The 16,820-nt window shown below is 41.3% G+C and overlaps 1 protein-coding gene across 3 annotated transcripts in view; it reads right to left on the reverse strand.

Moving 5' to 3' along the window:
- The window catches only part of FNIP1 (folliculin interacting protein 1), a 70,964-nt gene that overhangs the window by 20,456 nt on the left and 33,688 nt on the right, over positions 1–16,820 (reverse strand). For 2 of the 3 annotated variants that reach the window (XM_049830075.1, XM_049830076.1), the window contains exons 3-9: positions 10,282–10,425; positions 5,892–5,992; positions 5,568–5,642; positions 4,937–5,028; positions 2,232–2,315; positions 1,171–1,242; positions 289–424 (exon numbers count right to left, since the gene is read on the reverse strand). In XM_049830075.1, the coding sequence (XP_049686032.1) occupies positions 289–424; positions 1,171–1,242; positions 2,232–2,315; positions 4,937–5,028; positions 5,568–5,642; positions 5,892–5,992; positions 10,282–10,425 (704 nt within the window). The remainder of the gene's footprint in view (positions 1–288; positions 425–1,170; positions 1,243–2,231; positions 2,316–4,936; positions 5,029–5,567; positions 5,643–5,891; positions 5,993–10,281; positions 10,426–16,820) is intronic. The other variant, XM_049830077.1, reaches the window with a different exon arrangement.

Here is a 16,820-nt window from a genome sequence, read left to right on the forward strand (position 1 = left end):
GCCAAGAATTTGTGTTTTGAGTAGGATTTTAGGGCTTCTTATCCTCAAAAGTACAGCCTACAGGTTTACGTTTTGCTGAAGGCTTTCTAGTTAGTGCAAAACAACAAATGCTGTGAAGAAAACAGATACTAAAAAAGATCAGGCGTTGAAGTGCAGCCTGACTTACACCTCTGTAAATACCCCACAGAAAGCAACAGCAAGAGCAGATGTACATATGCAAGAGCAGAATCAAGCTGACAATGGTGGAAAATTTATGGGCAGCAACCCGCATTTTCATTCCCAGCTCACCATCGAGGGAAGACCCCATTCTCCAAGCTGGTAGTCTGACTGCGACGCCAACGCCGCTGGTAACTGCTAGCACAGCTTTTGTTAAATGAAGAGCCCGGAGATGGAAACGGAGTGATGAGCAGACTGCTAAGAGATGCTGCAATAATAAGAGGAATAAATAAAAATCTCTCCAGAAGAAAGAGCATTTGGAAAATAATACCAGCAACTAAACGAAGCCCCTCAAGATAAACTGGTGTTGCTTCTCAAGTGCCTTCTCTTCTGTTCCTCTATGTTTCATATCGAAAAATAACCAGTTTATAAGAACATTAACAAGATATACAAGCACTACAAGGGTGGGACAGTCCTGCAGCTTTACATAATAGGCAACATACAGGCTGCACCTTGCTCATCAACCCTGAGTATTGGGAAATAAATTCTTTGTGGAAAGGAGTAGCGTTAATCACATCCTTTAACAGCCTTTCCAATCCTAACCTGAAGTGCCCAATATCCTGAATCTGGGGGGAAGGAGAGGGGTGTTGTGGAGGTGAATTCATGTTTTAATATTACAGTCCTCCTCAACTTGGAAAGGAGATGACAACAAGTATTGTTTAGAAATGCTGCAAACTCATTTCAATATTTAATTTGGCTTGTTTACTTGCAGCATGCTTTAATAAATTGCACTGCTGTTCGGATTATCTCTGTGAGGTTCCTAATGCAACAACCTTGACACCTACAACATCTGTACATATACATATAGGTGTGCATTAATGCTCATATATAACAAAACAGAACAATCACATTTCAGCACAGGGAAAACTTTTTGATAATGTCTAGACATCTCAGTGACGAATACTACTGAATATTTTTGGAGTTCACAGGGTTAACACATGGAACTGACATTACCAGATCTTGCTATACCGCTGTCTCTGTCCTCATTCTGCTCCCTCCCAGGCATATCCATAGGGTTGCTATGAACTGTAAAACAAGGAATACCAATTAGCAGGGGAATATACAGTTCCTTTCTTGTTTGCAGATCTCCATGTAATTAATGAAACAAAAAACATGCTCATTAATTCAGATCAACAGCACTGCACAAGGCCATCACCAAGAAAGGCTGCTTAGCTGAACAAGCCAAAACACTTATCTGAAAAGCTTGTATGTGTTTTTCTGAAGTCTATACACCTATTTTAGTACAAACTAAAACTAGTACCCTTTGTTTCTTTACACAGGTATTTTTCAATGACATTTTAATGTACCAAAAGGATGTTGGTCACATTGGTAGTACTCAGTGCATGGACAAAAAACCCACCCAAAACCAATCTAAATATAACTTCATTTGTACACCTTTCTTAGGTATTATATATATAATCTTAAAAGGATTTTACAATGCTGTCTTGAAGAAAATAAATACTTTTAAATTGTGAGCAGTGCATTGGTTGTTCAACTAAGCTGTAAGCTGTCCAGATTCACAGTCTGCATATACACAAGATCAAAAGTGTCTCAGGCTCAATAGTCTTTAAACGTGATGTATTTTACAAATATGTGTGTGAAATAAAAGCTACTCAGCCATGGAAATAAGACCCAACCACTAAAAGCAAGAAATGCCCATTTTAAATGAACCTAGTTTAGCTTTAGTTTTTACAGTTTGGTTGAAACAAGTCCAGATCAAAATAGCTTGACACTATTGTGAAATATTATTTCCAGAAATATGAAATCCACCATCAAACATATGTTTCCAAAACAAAACAACACAACCAACCAACCCCGAAGAGGACTATTAAAATGCCTGCTGTCCTCTGGGGATTTAAAGCATGTATCCAAAAAGGTAAGAGAGCAGACATCACTGTCCATTTTGTATTTAAAAAACCCAAAAATCTTATTTCCAGGGCTAAACTACAAATCCACACAGTTTTGTCACACCAGCTAGACTAGCCACACAGCACAGCACACAGCACACTGCAAACCTGCAAAGAAAGAGGCGCTCCGGATCAGGCGGAGCGGACCTTGCTCTGAGAATGCCCGCCTAGGGCTGCAAAGCTGTGAAAGACCTACATGGCAAAACGTAAAATACACATGAAAGAATGAGGTTAGTAAAGCAGAACAGTCTGTAGGGAGGGGGCCAGGGCAGGGATAGATATAAGAAAGATATAAGCCAACATAAATGCAGACTAACATAATGCAGGAGAACAGCTCTTATGCTTAACAAGAATGTTGATTCAAGGATACAGCTTACAGTTGGACTATATAGTATTTATAGAATTAAAATAATAGACCCGGCTTTACACTGCCTCCCATAGTTGGATGGGATTTCTCTCCAAGGGCTTTTTTTTTTTTTTTTTTTTTTTTTTTTGTTAAAGTTGAAAAATGATTAATTTATGCAGGCTCAAAGCCTAACTTGATCACAAACAGGAGATTCATCATGGAGTACAATGTTTGTTTTAACATCCACACTGGTGGGGTGGCTGAAGAACACTGTTGCTGAAGACGACGGGGAAGAAGGGGGAGAAGGCAGGCAGAAATTAATCTTAGTAGAACCAACAGAAAATTATAGGCTGAAGTAATTGTTCCGAGAACAGTCAGTACATCAGTTTAGTGAAATGATCATACAGCAAATAATTGTTAGCAGTCTTAGTAGTCCCTTTTAAAAATAATACTGGATTGTAGGTATACCAGGGAAAGAGTATATTTACTGTATGCAGCCAGGAAGAATGCACGGATATTTTTAATGAGTTAATTACCAGTCCTTCTACTAAATTTGAAGCTACTGCTCACTCAAAGTTTTCTGATTATACAAAACACGAAAGCTGCATCTCAACAAAGCTCCCTCCCATTCTCTTAGGTCTTCACTCATTAAAGGAAAGGACATGACCAGTGCTGCTTTTTTTTTTTTTTTTTCAACCAGCATATCTAAAAAAAGCAGCTTGTAAATAGTTCCCAACCAAAACACACAGACCCTTCTCCTATCACAGGCTGGCAAGAGCCAAGGAGTCAGGGGCAGTCTTTGCTGTCCAACAGTTGTTAGAAATGCTGCAGTTACAGATTAACTTCTTCACGTACTTTACCCATGGTTCCCTCTGCATTGAAAGGGGAACTGTAAACAAACACTGTGGAACCCACTGAAAACTCGTGCAGCTCAATTACAAAGAAAGTTTCAGCATCCTCTTCTAGCGGGCAATCTTGTCGATTCTTGTTGCACACCCTTGCACGGAGGTGCCTACACCTCCTGGCCAGCTCTCAGGGCAGTTACCCTTCTGCTCGGTGGGGAAGAGGCACCCTCACTACAGAGCCAGACACAGATGAACGTGTAGCACTGACTACACCTAAATCATATTGAGTCCACACCTAATAGTTGCATTATCTGAATTTAAACTTGCAGTTTAGATCACACTGGTGATACAGCAAACTTTTGCCAAGCACAAACCACAACAAAACCCTAAAAGTAGATGAAGTGAGTTCTTCTCCCTTAGACCAGGCACTTCATTCACTCATGCACTGTGAAAAATCACAACCAAAGTCTGACAGGAATACTGAAAATTAAGAAAAATGCATCTTTTTAACTTTCCTGACTTGGTGAATTTAGGAAACATTTAATAGATAATAGGTTCTTACAACTTTAATTGGCTTCCCTTGTAAATGGACTATTGGAAATTATTTTAATGAGGTATGCTGCTTTTGAGCCTGAAAAGCATTTAAGCCCGTGCTTAGGTGTAGTCTTATCGAAGTCAGTGTGAGGGAGAGAAGTAAACACACCCAACAAGCATTAGGAGCACATCAAAGCCAGAAACCCAGTTAAAGTAACAAAGTCATCAAATTCACTCCTTACTTCTAACACTAGAAAAGTGTATTTTATACAGAGCAATATTCTGGAAAGCAAACGTATAAAGAAGCCCCTTATTCCACCTACTACAACAGACATTTGCTTGGAAAGTCAATAATCTAAACCAAGGGAAAGGGAAGACATGCTGAAGAGCTCATCAGGCTGCTACACTGGACAACCAAGCACTGAATTACAGCATCTTTACTATCAGCTCTACTGTCCCCAAGGGGAAAAGCCAAAACCTTCTCCTCTTTCTGTTATCTAATGTTCATGGAGCCTTCAGCCACAGCACTTCCACGAAGGCTGAGAACCAAAGATGCCAGATGTTTTTTCAAGACTGCTTAGATTCCATGGTCAGACCAAGAAAGAGGAGAAAACAAAAAGAGATTCTGTCTAATCTGATCAAAAACTCCAGCACAACTGTGCAAGGTTGACTTAGACTAGTACAAACTACACAGGCACATGCGCTCGTGGCCAGAGTACAGAACAGAATGAAAATTACTAATTAAAATAAAATGGGAACAGAGCCAGGCAGAATCAATCCTGCCTGATCCGAGATACGCTGCTTAGAAAGTTCTACTGACTGTTGTTTTACAACATTTTCTGTATTTGAACCTAAGTGTATCTAAATATTTCCATTACGTATTTTATATACACATAGGTATCAGACATTGAACCACTGCTAATTCCTTGAACTGTCCGATTTATTCTCCTCCAAACCCCACCAACATGTAATGTCTTTAGCTTGCCTTTTCTTTTTTAACATTTGATTCAACTTAGAAGACTTTCATATTCTAGAATCTATGATTACTCGGTTAAAGATACTAGGAAATAAAATCTGTTTGTGATTACCTATATTCCCAAGAAGTCCATTCATAATTGTACTGTGGTCAGGCTTTAACGTATTGCTGTCTTGATTAATGAACTCAAGACTGTCCTGCAACCTATAACAAACAGAAAACATGCAACAAAAACAGTGATTTGCATTTCAGTAGAATATAGTGTTACTTCATTATAGCCCGAATGGAATGTACAAGGTAAGAATGCAGGCTTCCACTAGAAAAAGCTTTCGTAGCCTAGGCCACATTTTCAGGTGGGTCAGTTAATACACAGAAAACTAAACACTGAACTCTTGGAACCCACATGTTTTTGTAACACCTTTTTCTTCCTCTTGGACTGAATTCCCCAACTCCAGTGTTCTGTTCTCATCTCTTCCCCTTTGCTGGTTGCAGGTACTTTTGTACTTTACTATATCAAGCTTCATCATATCAGCATTAAAGGAATGGTTCATTCATTCGCTTAAATCAAACTGAGGTGAAGACAACCGCAAGAGAAAGGTGAGGACACTAGTGACAGGATGTAACAGATCAGGGAACAAGAAGTTATTTTTCTACAGAAAGAATCTGGAGGGTCCAAAAAAGGTCTTCTGTGTTCTTACATTCATCTGCTTATGTGCAATAGATATGATCTGCAATAGACTCACGTATTCAGGCTTCCGTAGATGCTACTTCCAGTGCGAGCTGTGAAAACCTTGCTGAGCATGAGCTGAGGAGGTGAGCTAGAGGACAAAAAGGAAAATGTCAGAAACACAGTGCCAAGACAGGCTTTACTTTCCATTTCACAACCCTGCAGATTTTATAGACCTCAACAGGACATAACAGCCTTTTGTGTAAAAAGTGACATCAGAGTTACTTTAAAGCAAACCCAGAAATTCCTTTTACTCTGCACTTGTGGCATTCAATTCATTACATATTAGCACTAAGGAGTAAGTCTTATGAAAAGACCAGCAGTAAAAAATTAATCTTACCGGATCTGGTGAATTTTCAATGTGGAGCCCTTGTAGCTCATCGCCACAGAGCCAAACATCATCTCTCCAAGCATGTTAGCATCTGAGGAGCACCGAGAACCCTGCAAAAAAAGAAATCCACCAACATTTGGTTTTAAGCATTTTAGAAGCACGCTTCTATTAAGGCAATATACAACTAAGGAAAATATACTTTATTTAAAAGATAAACTTGCAAAATATCTTGCTATAACACTATCAAACACGCTAAGTTGAACAGTTCAATAAAGATAATGCTGGCATAGAAAGTGATCTTCACATTGGCTGTGAGCTAAACCACTAAAATCAAACCTAACCCATCTACAGGGGGTGAGGGGAAGCAGATTCAAACGGTGCTGAGTCAGGGGACTAAAAACTTTTAGGAGTGTGATAAGACACTTTACTGAATAAGAACCATTAAGCCTAAACCTTGTGTCTGCTTGAGAAGAAGAATCACAAGTTCACTGGAGATCTGATACAGACTGTGCATTGGAGCCAAGTTGGACCAGTGCTTTATTGACAAAGACTGATTCATAACTTATCCATGGATGGTATTTTGTATCTGATGCATCTTTCCCTGGTGCTCCTGTGACAGTACCACCAAAGAGCTGTAGCATCATGATGCCAAGCTCAAGTTGTGCAATTCCTGCTTCTTGGTTGGTGAGAGCTTGCTGTAAGGCATACTGGCTAAATACAGAGGAGGGACGTCACTATGCCGCATCACAGGCTAGATCAAATACTGCAAACAGAAACCTAACATTAAAAAGTTACTCAAGGCAACCAACTGGAGACGACTGCTCAGCTGACAGTCATCTTATTTGTATACTTTCAATGACTGAGATTACTGTCCCTTTATCCAGGGTTGTTTCATCTCTAGGATGAGCAGAATATTAGTGCTGGCTCTCCATTTGTGCCTTGCCCTGAATAATTTAAAATATCATGATCACTCACTCACAGAGCTCAGGCAGTTCATAGGTGAGGTACTTCAGTACTGTGCAACAGAGCAATACATTTCCTTTGAGGCGCATGGCAATTCATAACATTTCCTTTGAGTAATCCTTCCAAAAGGTCCCTAAAGCTGTTCACAGAAATAACCCTGTGTTTGGAAAATGCTAAGTGCCCTATCTCCATATCCCTTATCCAAGCTCTGAACAACCAGGATCCTCACCCAGATTCCTACACAGGCTTGGAATATATCTAAATATTTTGCCCAGCATCAGACAGTGAGCTCAGAGCTCAACCAAGGACAAGGTGTCCACAGCACGGATTCCTACCAGAAGTCAGGAGTGATATGAAAATGACCACTCCATCTTTCTGCTCATGCTAGCCTGCAGAACAAGGGCAGGAACAAGGAAATGATAATCAGCCAGAAGGCAACACGCTTATAACACTTCTCAATTTTTAGCTCTTCTCAAGCACTCTCAATTAAGATGATGGTACTTTAACAGACATACTATTAACCTCTGAATTCTGCTATCAGTGCAAGAAAGATAGGGGATGACTAGAAGTAGCAACCACAGTTATAAAAATGAGGATACAATTGCAAGGTTTGTTAGTGTTCATATGGCAGGGCAAAATCTGATCATGAGCTGGGTCTCAGAGAAATTTTCATCCTTACCTCCCAGGATATCACCCTGCCTAGGTGCACTGTAGGCAGTACTGGAAAAACTAGACTTTAAAATCAGTCAGTATGACCCAGCAGCTCCAAGGAAATGTAAGCATAGATGTTAATGGCTCCAGGAAATGATAGGTCTGCCAGCATCACAAAATCTTGAAGTAAGAACACTGCAAATTACTACAGCCAAATGTTATGACTGTTATTTTTAAATCTGTTGCAGATCTCCAATTGAAGGACTCATTCTGAATAAATGTCAAGCCCTTGATGGTTGGTTTTGGTTTCAACTTTCTGCTGTTGTGAAAATCTTATTCTAAAGCTGAGGAAAAATACTTTAAGATAAAGTATTGATTTTCTTTGTCAAGCAACTGAATTAAAAAAGCAAGTGAAAATCAGCTGCTTTCAAATTTAATTATAGGGGTTTCCCTTTCCTCCGAAAGACAGAGACAAGCAATGCTGAAGGCAAAGAGCATGATAAGATGCACCCATGGCCTGTTTCAGTCTGGCATTTCATCTACACTTAATAATTTTACCATGCGTAACAGAAGATGCACGTATTTAATGCATTTAATATGCAAACACTGCTGCAGTTCAACTCTTTGCAGCATTAAAGGCCCAAAACAAAGGTCACTCAAGACCAAAGTAGAGTGCAATCAACTGAGGAAAGGGGTTAAATATTAAAAACCTGAATCAAAAGAAAGCCAGGGAGCATCTGGCAAAAAGGGCACAACCTCCGGCACTGACAGCTTGGACACAAACCAATTCCCTAGGTCATATTTACGAGCTCACATAAAAACTGATCATAAAATACCCACAAGTGTTTCTTATTGCACATTAGCATATTAGAGGTAGTAAAATTTGCATGATTTGGAAATTGCATTTCTGAATATATTTACAACATTTAATATTCCACTTACTGTACATATTGTCCTATCAATAACTAAGTACATATGTAAATTAAAAACACAATACAGAAATAAATGTCAAATGTTGTGATGAACAAATCAGAAAGACTTTCAGTCCTGACTACACTGAGAAGCAGGTACCGAGGTAACACTAGTGTCATAATGCGCAAATAATTGCAGTCAAGCTTAGAACCATATTCAGCTTCATCTTAATGGATTCTAATCACATTTGTGAGGGATCTGGATAGAACATAATTAAAAACACGGAAGCCTGGAACAAAACCCTGTATTTCACCTTGTGATTAAAGTTGCTCATATGTAGTCAAAATGCATTTAAACAAGGAAACATAAAGAACTATTTTAAAAGTCCTATAGCATTGTATTATTTGGACTTCCACTTTATAGCTTAAGAAAAAAATAAACAAAAGAATGTATAAATACTGCAAATACATTAAGTAACTCCTGAGATTACCAGACACAGCAGTTAGATAGGAAATGCCAGGCTGACTGATGTCTGGACAAGCTTACTCTGGCCCTTCTGCATACATGATACAAGACCTTACTCTGCAGTAAAGAACTCTTGTCTTTATGGCACTCTGCTTACTTGCTGGGGAAGCCTGGAAGGAGTACAGGGGATGCAGTAGATAGTTTATAACAAATACCCTGTAGAAGACCAACTTAAGGTCAAAGTTTCTCGCACACTTTCTGAGCCAGTCACATAGCCACACATCATTTCAGTTCAACTCAGTAAGATTTTGACTAAGTAATACACGTGAGGAAATGGGGACTTAAAAGGGAAAACTTTCCACAGCTTTAAAATACACGATCATGCCAACCACTAAAATTAATTTCCTTTAATAACATTGACTATTGTTCGCACAGAGCCTGCCCAGTAGGAGAGACAACTTCTGGATAGTGGGAAGCATCATTTTTCTTGGTCACACGATGCATGAAGGAGGTTATTTTGTGCTAGAAGGAAGCTGCTGACAGAAATGTCTCTTCCTTTCATAACCACAGCTAAATGCCCTTCCAGGAAGGGAGGAATGGAAAACAGATCTTCAGCCACCTTACTAAAGCTGTGGAAAAGAGTGTGATGAGAAAGAGAAAACAAGAATATGCAGCTCGCCAAATATAGCAAGAGTTAACGTGACAGTGGGAAAGTCAGTACTGGAAGGTTCTTCATTTATATCTACGGTAGATTAAGACATCAGTAGTACTGTACTTCAGAATAGGTTGTAGAGATAGCAGCTTCCCTCAAACACACAATTACTTCATTACAAAGAGTGGAAGGGCTTAGTTCTATTTTAGAGTGGCTTAATATAAAACACTTGTGATCCATGGAAGGAGAGATGACAGAAATATATCCGTGTCAGATGACTCCAGCTACTCTCGTGGCCAAAATCTCTTATGTAAAATGTAACTGAAGTGCACTGAATCGCTTGCTATAAAGCTGTTACACAGACTACCCCTATAGCTAGTGCATTTCTCTGTAATTTCCCTGGCATTTAGCAAGAAAGTAAAATAAACTACCTCATCTATACCGAGATAAGATATTTGTGCCAAGTCTGATCATACCGAATGAGTGTTATCACCTAGGTCATAAGACAGAACAAATGCCCTGGAGAAATTGCTGCCATTCAAGACACATCCTGAGAGAACCAGCTGGTTGGTTTTAGACTTGTTCAAAACCAAAGCTACAGGATTAAACATTAGTGAGTCAGAACCAAAGTCTGATATTGACTGAAAACTGCTCTCCACCACTAGCCTCTAGTTTCAAGCATTTTAGAACATTCACTACCTCACCTGTCATTAGTATTTGACATGGGTTATGCAAAAAAAAGGAAAAGTGACTCACCTGGTATTTTGGGCATTGTTCTTTTGGATCAGAGAATGAGGAGGATGAATTGATTGAACTATCCAATGAAGAAGAGCTGTCTCCTCCAGGCTTCAGTTGGCAACATTTCCCAAAAACTCTCACCTGAGCATCACTGCAAAGTTTCTGAAATACAGAAAACGTATGTGAACACACTAGGACCCGTGACCTGAAATCACTGTTTAGCAGCATTGCACTTACCTGTTCAGGTAAGATATTTAACAGCTAAAAGGCTTATACCCCATGAAAACAGTTAATAGAATATTTATTAGTGTCTCTTGCAGCCTGGCTGTACGAAAGAAAGCTGAGCTGTTTTACTTCCAACTACCCAGGAGTTAACAGGTGACTCCAACCCCATTTTCCTCAGTAGCCATCCATCGCTGAAGCTTTGAAAATGACTTTTTTAGACCCAGCATTAGGAGAAAGGATGGTACCAAAGCGTTTAAAGGAAGGATGGCAACAATAGGCTCCAGCTGTCTTCATCTTGCTGCCAGTGCCCACTGGGGCGGAGGTGACACAGCAGTGTGACGGGCACAGCCCTCCAGAGTGACAAAGCCAGCCAGATCATGACGTGGAGCAGTTCACGATGTACAGGAAAACATACTGATTAGGAATAATCGAGCAAGAATGCCACAGAATTCAAGAGAGATTCATGTTACGAGGATAAGTGGAGAGAAAAGATACTATTTTTATAGATCTATCCCTAGCTGTGTCCAAGTCCCCTGGTCTTTTTAAAGAGTGGCACAGAGGTGACATGTTCCTCTCGTTTTCAGTACAATGGAATTGTGAGGCTGAAGATGGACAAAGCTGAAAAACACAGCTAGTGTTACAGAGAAGCCAGAGAAGTTTCCCAAAACGATGGAGAAATGGTCCAAGGGGTGATTTTTGATAGAGATTCAGTCAAAAAGCATAGCAAAAACGGGAGTTAGGAGGTCTCAGATGGAGCTGCAACTGACATACAGAATAAGCAGGATCTCTGTCCACTGTACAGATGCAGTATTATCAACCACTGGCATGGGATATGCTCCACTACTGTTTTGTTCACTATTTAAAAACATTTGTGATTTCCCCTGCGAATCTCAGCATCCCAAGCAGAATCAGCATCCACATCAGTTAATGCCATTTACACTAAGATTAGGCAATCCTCTTCACCTGAAGACCTCAACATATTTTTCATATACTCATTACATCTCAACACACCCACATAAGGTTGGCATTATTTACATTTGCTAGTGGGCAGCACTAGGAGACAGAAATAGTCTACACTGCTCAAAATTACATACTTACTCTGCCCTAAGACTTTCTTAATTAACATTTCCTATACAACCACCAAACCAGTAAGACCAAGCCGGAATCAAACCCTACTGGAAGCAAGGTTCAAGGGACAGATGGAAATCCAGAAGCGCTGTTATATGTCACAGCTTCACCTCTGGACTCACAGGTCCACATCACAAGCTCCCCCTTCATTCAAAAACATAAGCATGTCTCAATCTTTAATAGCTATGAAAAAAAAGAAAAGGCTTAAAGAAAACTGTGAAATACCCAAGGCACAGGGTGGTAACTCCATGACTGCTCAATAGTCAGCAACAACTGTACAAAAAGACAACTGCCCTTACTGCTGTGGAGGGATTTTGGTGAGGGACAAGATGGGAATCCCATCCCTCTGTCCTAGGCTATGCAGGTTACTACTTTTTTTTTTTTTTTTTTTTTTTTTTTGCTAAATCTCACCCACCATTAGGGACAGGTGACTTTTATTTGGCCCTAACTACAGGTGAGATTTAGCAAAACAGCAGAAAATGTCAGGGATTATCGAGCTCCACGCAGCAGTCTGCACTGCTGCTCCCATTAGAGAGCTGCTGCCACAGAAAGCCTTAAGGAAAAATGTGCAGACAAATCAGTAATTCTGTGGCAGAGGGGAAGGAAGCATTCACTAGCCGCTGAGTCCTGTGCTTTACTGACATATACAGCCTCCCATAGTAGTATCTTCTCATTACAACATCGTGGTGAGTACGTTGAATTCATGCAATATGTAGATTTGCTAATGGCTAGGATCTGTGGCTTGAGCACAGTACACAATGGCTGGAGCATGTGAATGATCATCATATGACTTCAGTAGGAACTCGTGAACTAGAATTGCATTTTATCTCTGACACAAACAACAATGTCCTAGGCTGGGCAAGCATCATGTGATAAAACCACATAAAATCCACAGGGTTACAGAAGCTTTTGCAGGCAAACCACATCTCAGCTTGCATTTTCCATCAGATGTTGAAAGTTCCTTCTAAAAAGTTACAATTATAACTAAACTTCCTTGAGACTGTAAAGCCAGTAAATGCATTTCTACAGGTGAAAAAAATTTCTGTGCATTAAAAAAATAGGCTACATTTGCAAATTACTTACTTTTAAATTATTTCTTCTCATTATCACTGCATTTTTCTGCACAGCAGCTTTCCCCAGATCCATTGGGGAGTCTGGTATCTTGAAGTAATAGCTGCCTGATTTAAATAGCAAACCAGGAAAATGGTTGTTTGGTCTTTGCAGTGGAGTTTAATGAACCAAGACTCCTGCAAGGAGTCTGTAGAGGAGGTCAGGGTCTTTCAGATACTTTTCAGAACCTCGTGAACAGTAAATCCCTCCTAAAATGCAGATCACTGACCAATTTTGGTGTTTGCTCTTTTACAAACTTAGCATGTGCTTAAGAATAACCTGTTGGACAATGAGATCAAGTACCTGCAATGCCCCCCTCCTCCTGCAGCATCTGACTCCAAATGTCAATGAAATTTTAGATGCTACAAATCTCAAGATATTCGGCATCAAAGGAGTGGGATTACTTGCATTCCAATATAATATTCCAAAGATATTAAAGCCAGGTTTCCAAAAATAAAAAGGTAACCTAATTATTTGAGAACCGTACAAAGGAAAGTCTCAAAGTTGTGCGTTTTCTTTCCAAATAGACATAGCTGCAACAAATCAGATCCCCAGGCAAAGTGCTGCTAGAGTCCGAAATGCTCACTTTTGCTGGAGAGCAGAACATCTGCTGGAAGGATGTCGTGGGCAGCTGCTGCTCCTGGCTGCCACACTGCTCTCCCTGCTGTGGTCACACTCTTTGTTCTTTCTCTGCCAACTCGCTGCAGATACCGCCCAGCTCCAAAGACTTCCTGGCAGTCACAGTTCTTACATTAGAGGTCATCACTTGCTGAAAGTCTTGGAGACCGATCAGGTAGTACTGAAGATAACTTAGAGTAAAAGGTCTTTATAGTACGACAGGGTAAAAAGTAGTTTTCTTCTACAGTTCTGCTTCTGGAATCTCTTTTCTCCACCTCTGTCAGCAAAGACCTTTAACTCTTTGCCACAAGGTCTATAAATTCCTTAGTAAGTGGGAAGAACATGCCCAGGAAGAGGAATTTCTCCTGGGCAAGTTTTGGTTTGGGGATAATAAGAAAGTTGAAAGGAGCCTGGTACGTTGAACCAAATCCAGACTGTGTGCATGTGCGTTAGGGCTGTGAGTGACAGAAGGAAAGAGAAATGTCATCATATGCTTTACTCTTCTCTACCTCTGCAACAGCAGGTGCTCAAATACCACTGTGGTGGTAGTGATAGAGAAATCTGTATTTCCAAGCAAAGCTGCCACTCTTCAAGAGCTCTGTACCTCATTTCTAGAACATTTCAGCAAAGCTGAAAAATTATTCCAAAATAGATAAATTAACACTTTTGCTTTATTAAGACGCGTTGGTCTGAATGTGTAATTAAATGTATGCATCCACCTAGGACACGAGAGTAACCCAAACAGGCATTCATTCCTTCCCTTCAAGTGCTGCTGTAAAAATCCAGGTGTCTTTCTTAAAATGCTGCTGTCGAGTGCTACATTCTCCCTTTATTTCCAGAGCTGTCAAGTTTCTCTATTACTCAGCGGTCAGTGAAGGAAGTAAAGACAACCCTATGCTCCCCCACGCCACTAGTAATTCTTCCATTTCTGTTTAGAGAGACTAAGCAGAGCTAAGGAGGTGGGACTGAGTCTCTGCGCTTACAGCTTTGTCTGTCTGCTCAGCCTGGCTCACTGGAAACCTGTCCACTGAGAGCCAGATAGAGACCAGAGTCTCCATTTCACACAACTCACCTAAAAGCAAAAGGCTCACTATCCAATTACTAATCCCTCAATGCAATTTGCTGTTCAACATTTATCCAGTGCTGAAGTATATTAGAACACATGGCTAATCCTGGCTTGTTTAAAACAGCATGCCATTTTTCTACTTTGGGATAAATACGACATTTGGAGTGAAAGCAATTGCCGCAGTAGGAGATCAAATATCATATGACCTTTCAGTTAAATTATCCCAAAGATAATGACAACTAGGTTACATGGCAAAAGTGAACTTTTCACTCCCCAAATCCACCTCTAGATCTCAAATTCTGTACCCTGGACCACTCTTTCTCTTTCATTCCTTCAAAAAACCAAACCAAACCCTGCTTCTGAAAATCCTCTTCTGCCTCCAGGTCCTGGGAACAAGCCACTACCCTTCTCAGATTCCTTGTCTTCCCCCCTTCCCAGCCAAACCATCCAAACTCCAGATGCCTGCTCAGCACAGCACACAGCTTGGCTCTTGCTTCTTTTTGCCCTACTCTTCCTTGTGGTCCCCTGACATTCTTTTTCCTCCCTGGACTCCATGCCTTCCTCTAGGCTGATCTTTAGACTCAGGAAATCTTTTAGTACCCCTCTTCAGCCAAATCCCGAATGGTAACAACTGTCTTGTCATAAGCCACCAGCGGACAACATATAAAGGAAAACGAGCGGTTAAATGAGACAGCTAAACCCCCGTCCCTGAACTCATTCAGCCTGCTCCAAGGAAAGCCCTGACCAAGGATCCCCATCCCACCTTCTTCTTTGGTTTACCCCTGGCTTCTCCCTCGTGGCACCATTTCTGCGGCACCCTTCTCCCAGTCAACCGCCGGCCCTCGGCGGCAAACTCCTCATACTTCAGCCGGCCTTCACACGCCGACGTTTAGGAGACATAACTCACGTGCCGCACAACAGCAGCAGCGCAGTAAAACACAACGCAGCCTTCGCGCAAGGTTAGCGCGAACGCAGCGTCAAGGTTGAGAAGCCAAGCACGGCAGGGGCTCAGGAAAGGCAGGGCCAAGGCTGAGAGCTCAGCACCGTCTGGGCCACCTGGCCTCTGCACCTTAAAATAGGAAAAGGAGCTGCTTGTTGTGCTTGATCTGAAATTCAAACCGGGCCCGCTATCACAGCTCTTGGAGGAGCATACCTGCGTTCACACACGGCTCCTGGCTTGGAAACTCAGTACGACCCGACGGGGTGGACGGATACACGGACGCACAGCCACAAGGCACCACGCAGGGAGAAGAGTGGGGCTGGTGGCATGTGCGAGTGGAAAGCGCTAGAGGAGAAGGAGCAGACGAGGACAGAAACGAGTCTACTAGTAGAAATCAGTCATAGGTAGTAACACTATCACCTGCAAATCGAGTAATACAGTCTTATTAGAAATGAGACACATATTAGTATGAGGAACAAACTCCAAGGTAACTCCCTACAGGAGACAGTGGATCAAACCCACAAGCTTGCACGCAGAAGTACTTCGATACCCCAAAATCCAAGGGATGTGGATATTTGGGTGTGGACCCAGGCTGTTCAGAAAAGGCATCAGTCATGTCTACTTCTCGTATCACATGCTGCCCTCGTATACCCAACGTGCAAATGCCTGTTCTGATACATTTGCTCATGACCTAGTGTCACAGGGCTGGAAAGGGCAACCACTCTCTTCTGGGATACCCTGGCAGAACTCTTGACAGAGGAATTACATAATTTTCTGATGCTCGCGAGGCAGCAGCCTTTCAGCTCTGCTTCCCTGGAAAGCCAGGGAAGAACCTCTCCTGCTTAGCACCAAAAAAGGTATAGGACTCACAAAGGGGATCTCTCTGCCTCCCCCCCCATGCCAAGTGCCCACAGCTGCCGAAGGCGGATCTCTGCCTGGCCTTGGTGGAAATGCCTGGCACAGCCTTCGGCCAACATTCCCGGTGCAGCGGCCGCCAGCCCTCCGAGTCACCAGACTGCTTCTCGGCTTTGCTTGCCAAGTTTAACTCTAGCAAGACCCGGGGAAAACATTACTTCTCCTGCGCAATTAAAATATTTTAACGGCCATACTGCAAACTCTCAGCTGCCTTCTGTCTGTCTCTGTGCTATACCCTCCCCAAATTCTTGTTTACCTAATATTTAGCTTTATAGAAGACGTGAAGAGGCTGATTTAATATCCAGTGAAAACACAATATCCTTATTTGTGTTATAGTCACATTTCCCTCACGGATAATATGAACCTAGTAATGCTTTAATAATTAGAGCCCAGCTTGGTCTGAGCACAAACGCTGCAGTTTTCACTCATCAAAAAGTTTGAACCTACTGTTTTATTTCTTGAAACATCTGTGTCTGGAAAAGCTTGCTCTGATGCTCCTTAAATTTTACAATCATAACTTCCCTTATAGAATTCAAATGACTGAGCCGTGTTCAA

This window comes from Accipiter gentilis, chromosome 26, assembly GCF_929443795.1.
Source record: "Accipiter gentilis chromosome 26, bAccGen1.1, whole genome shotgun sequence".
NCBI classification, from domain to species: Eukaryota; Metazoa; Chordata; class Aves; order Accipitriformes; family Accipitridae; genus Astur; species Astur gentilis.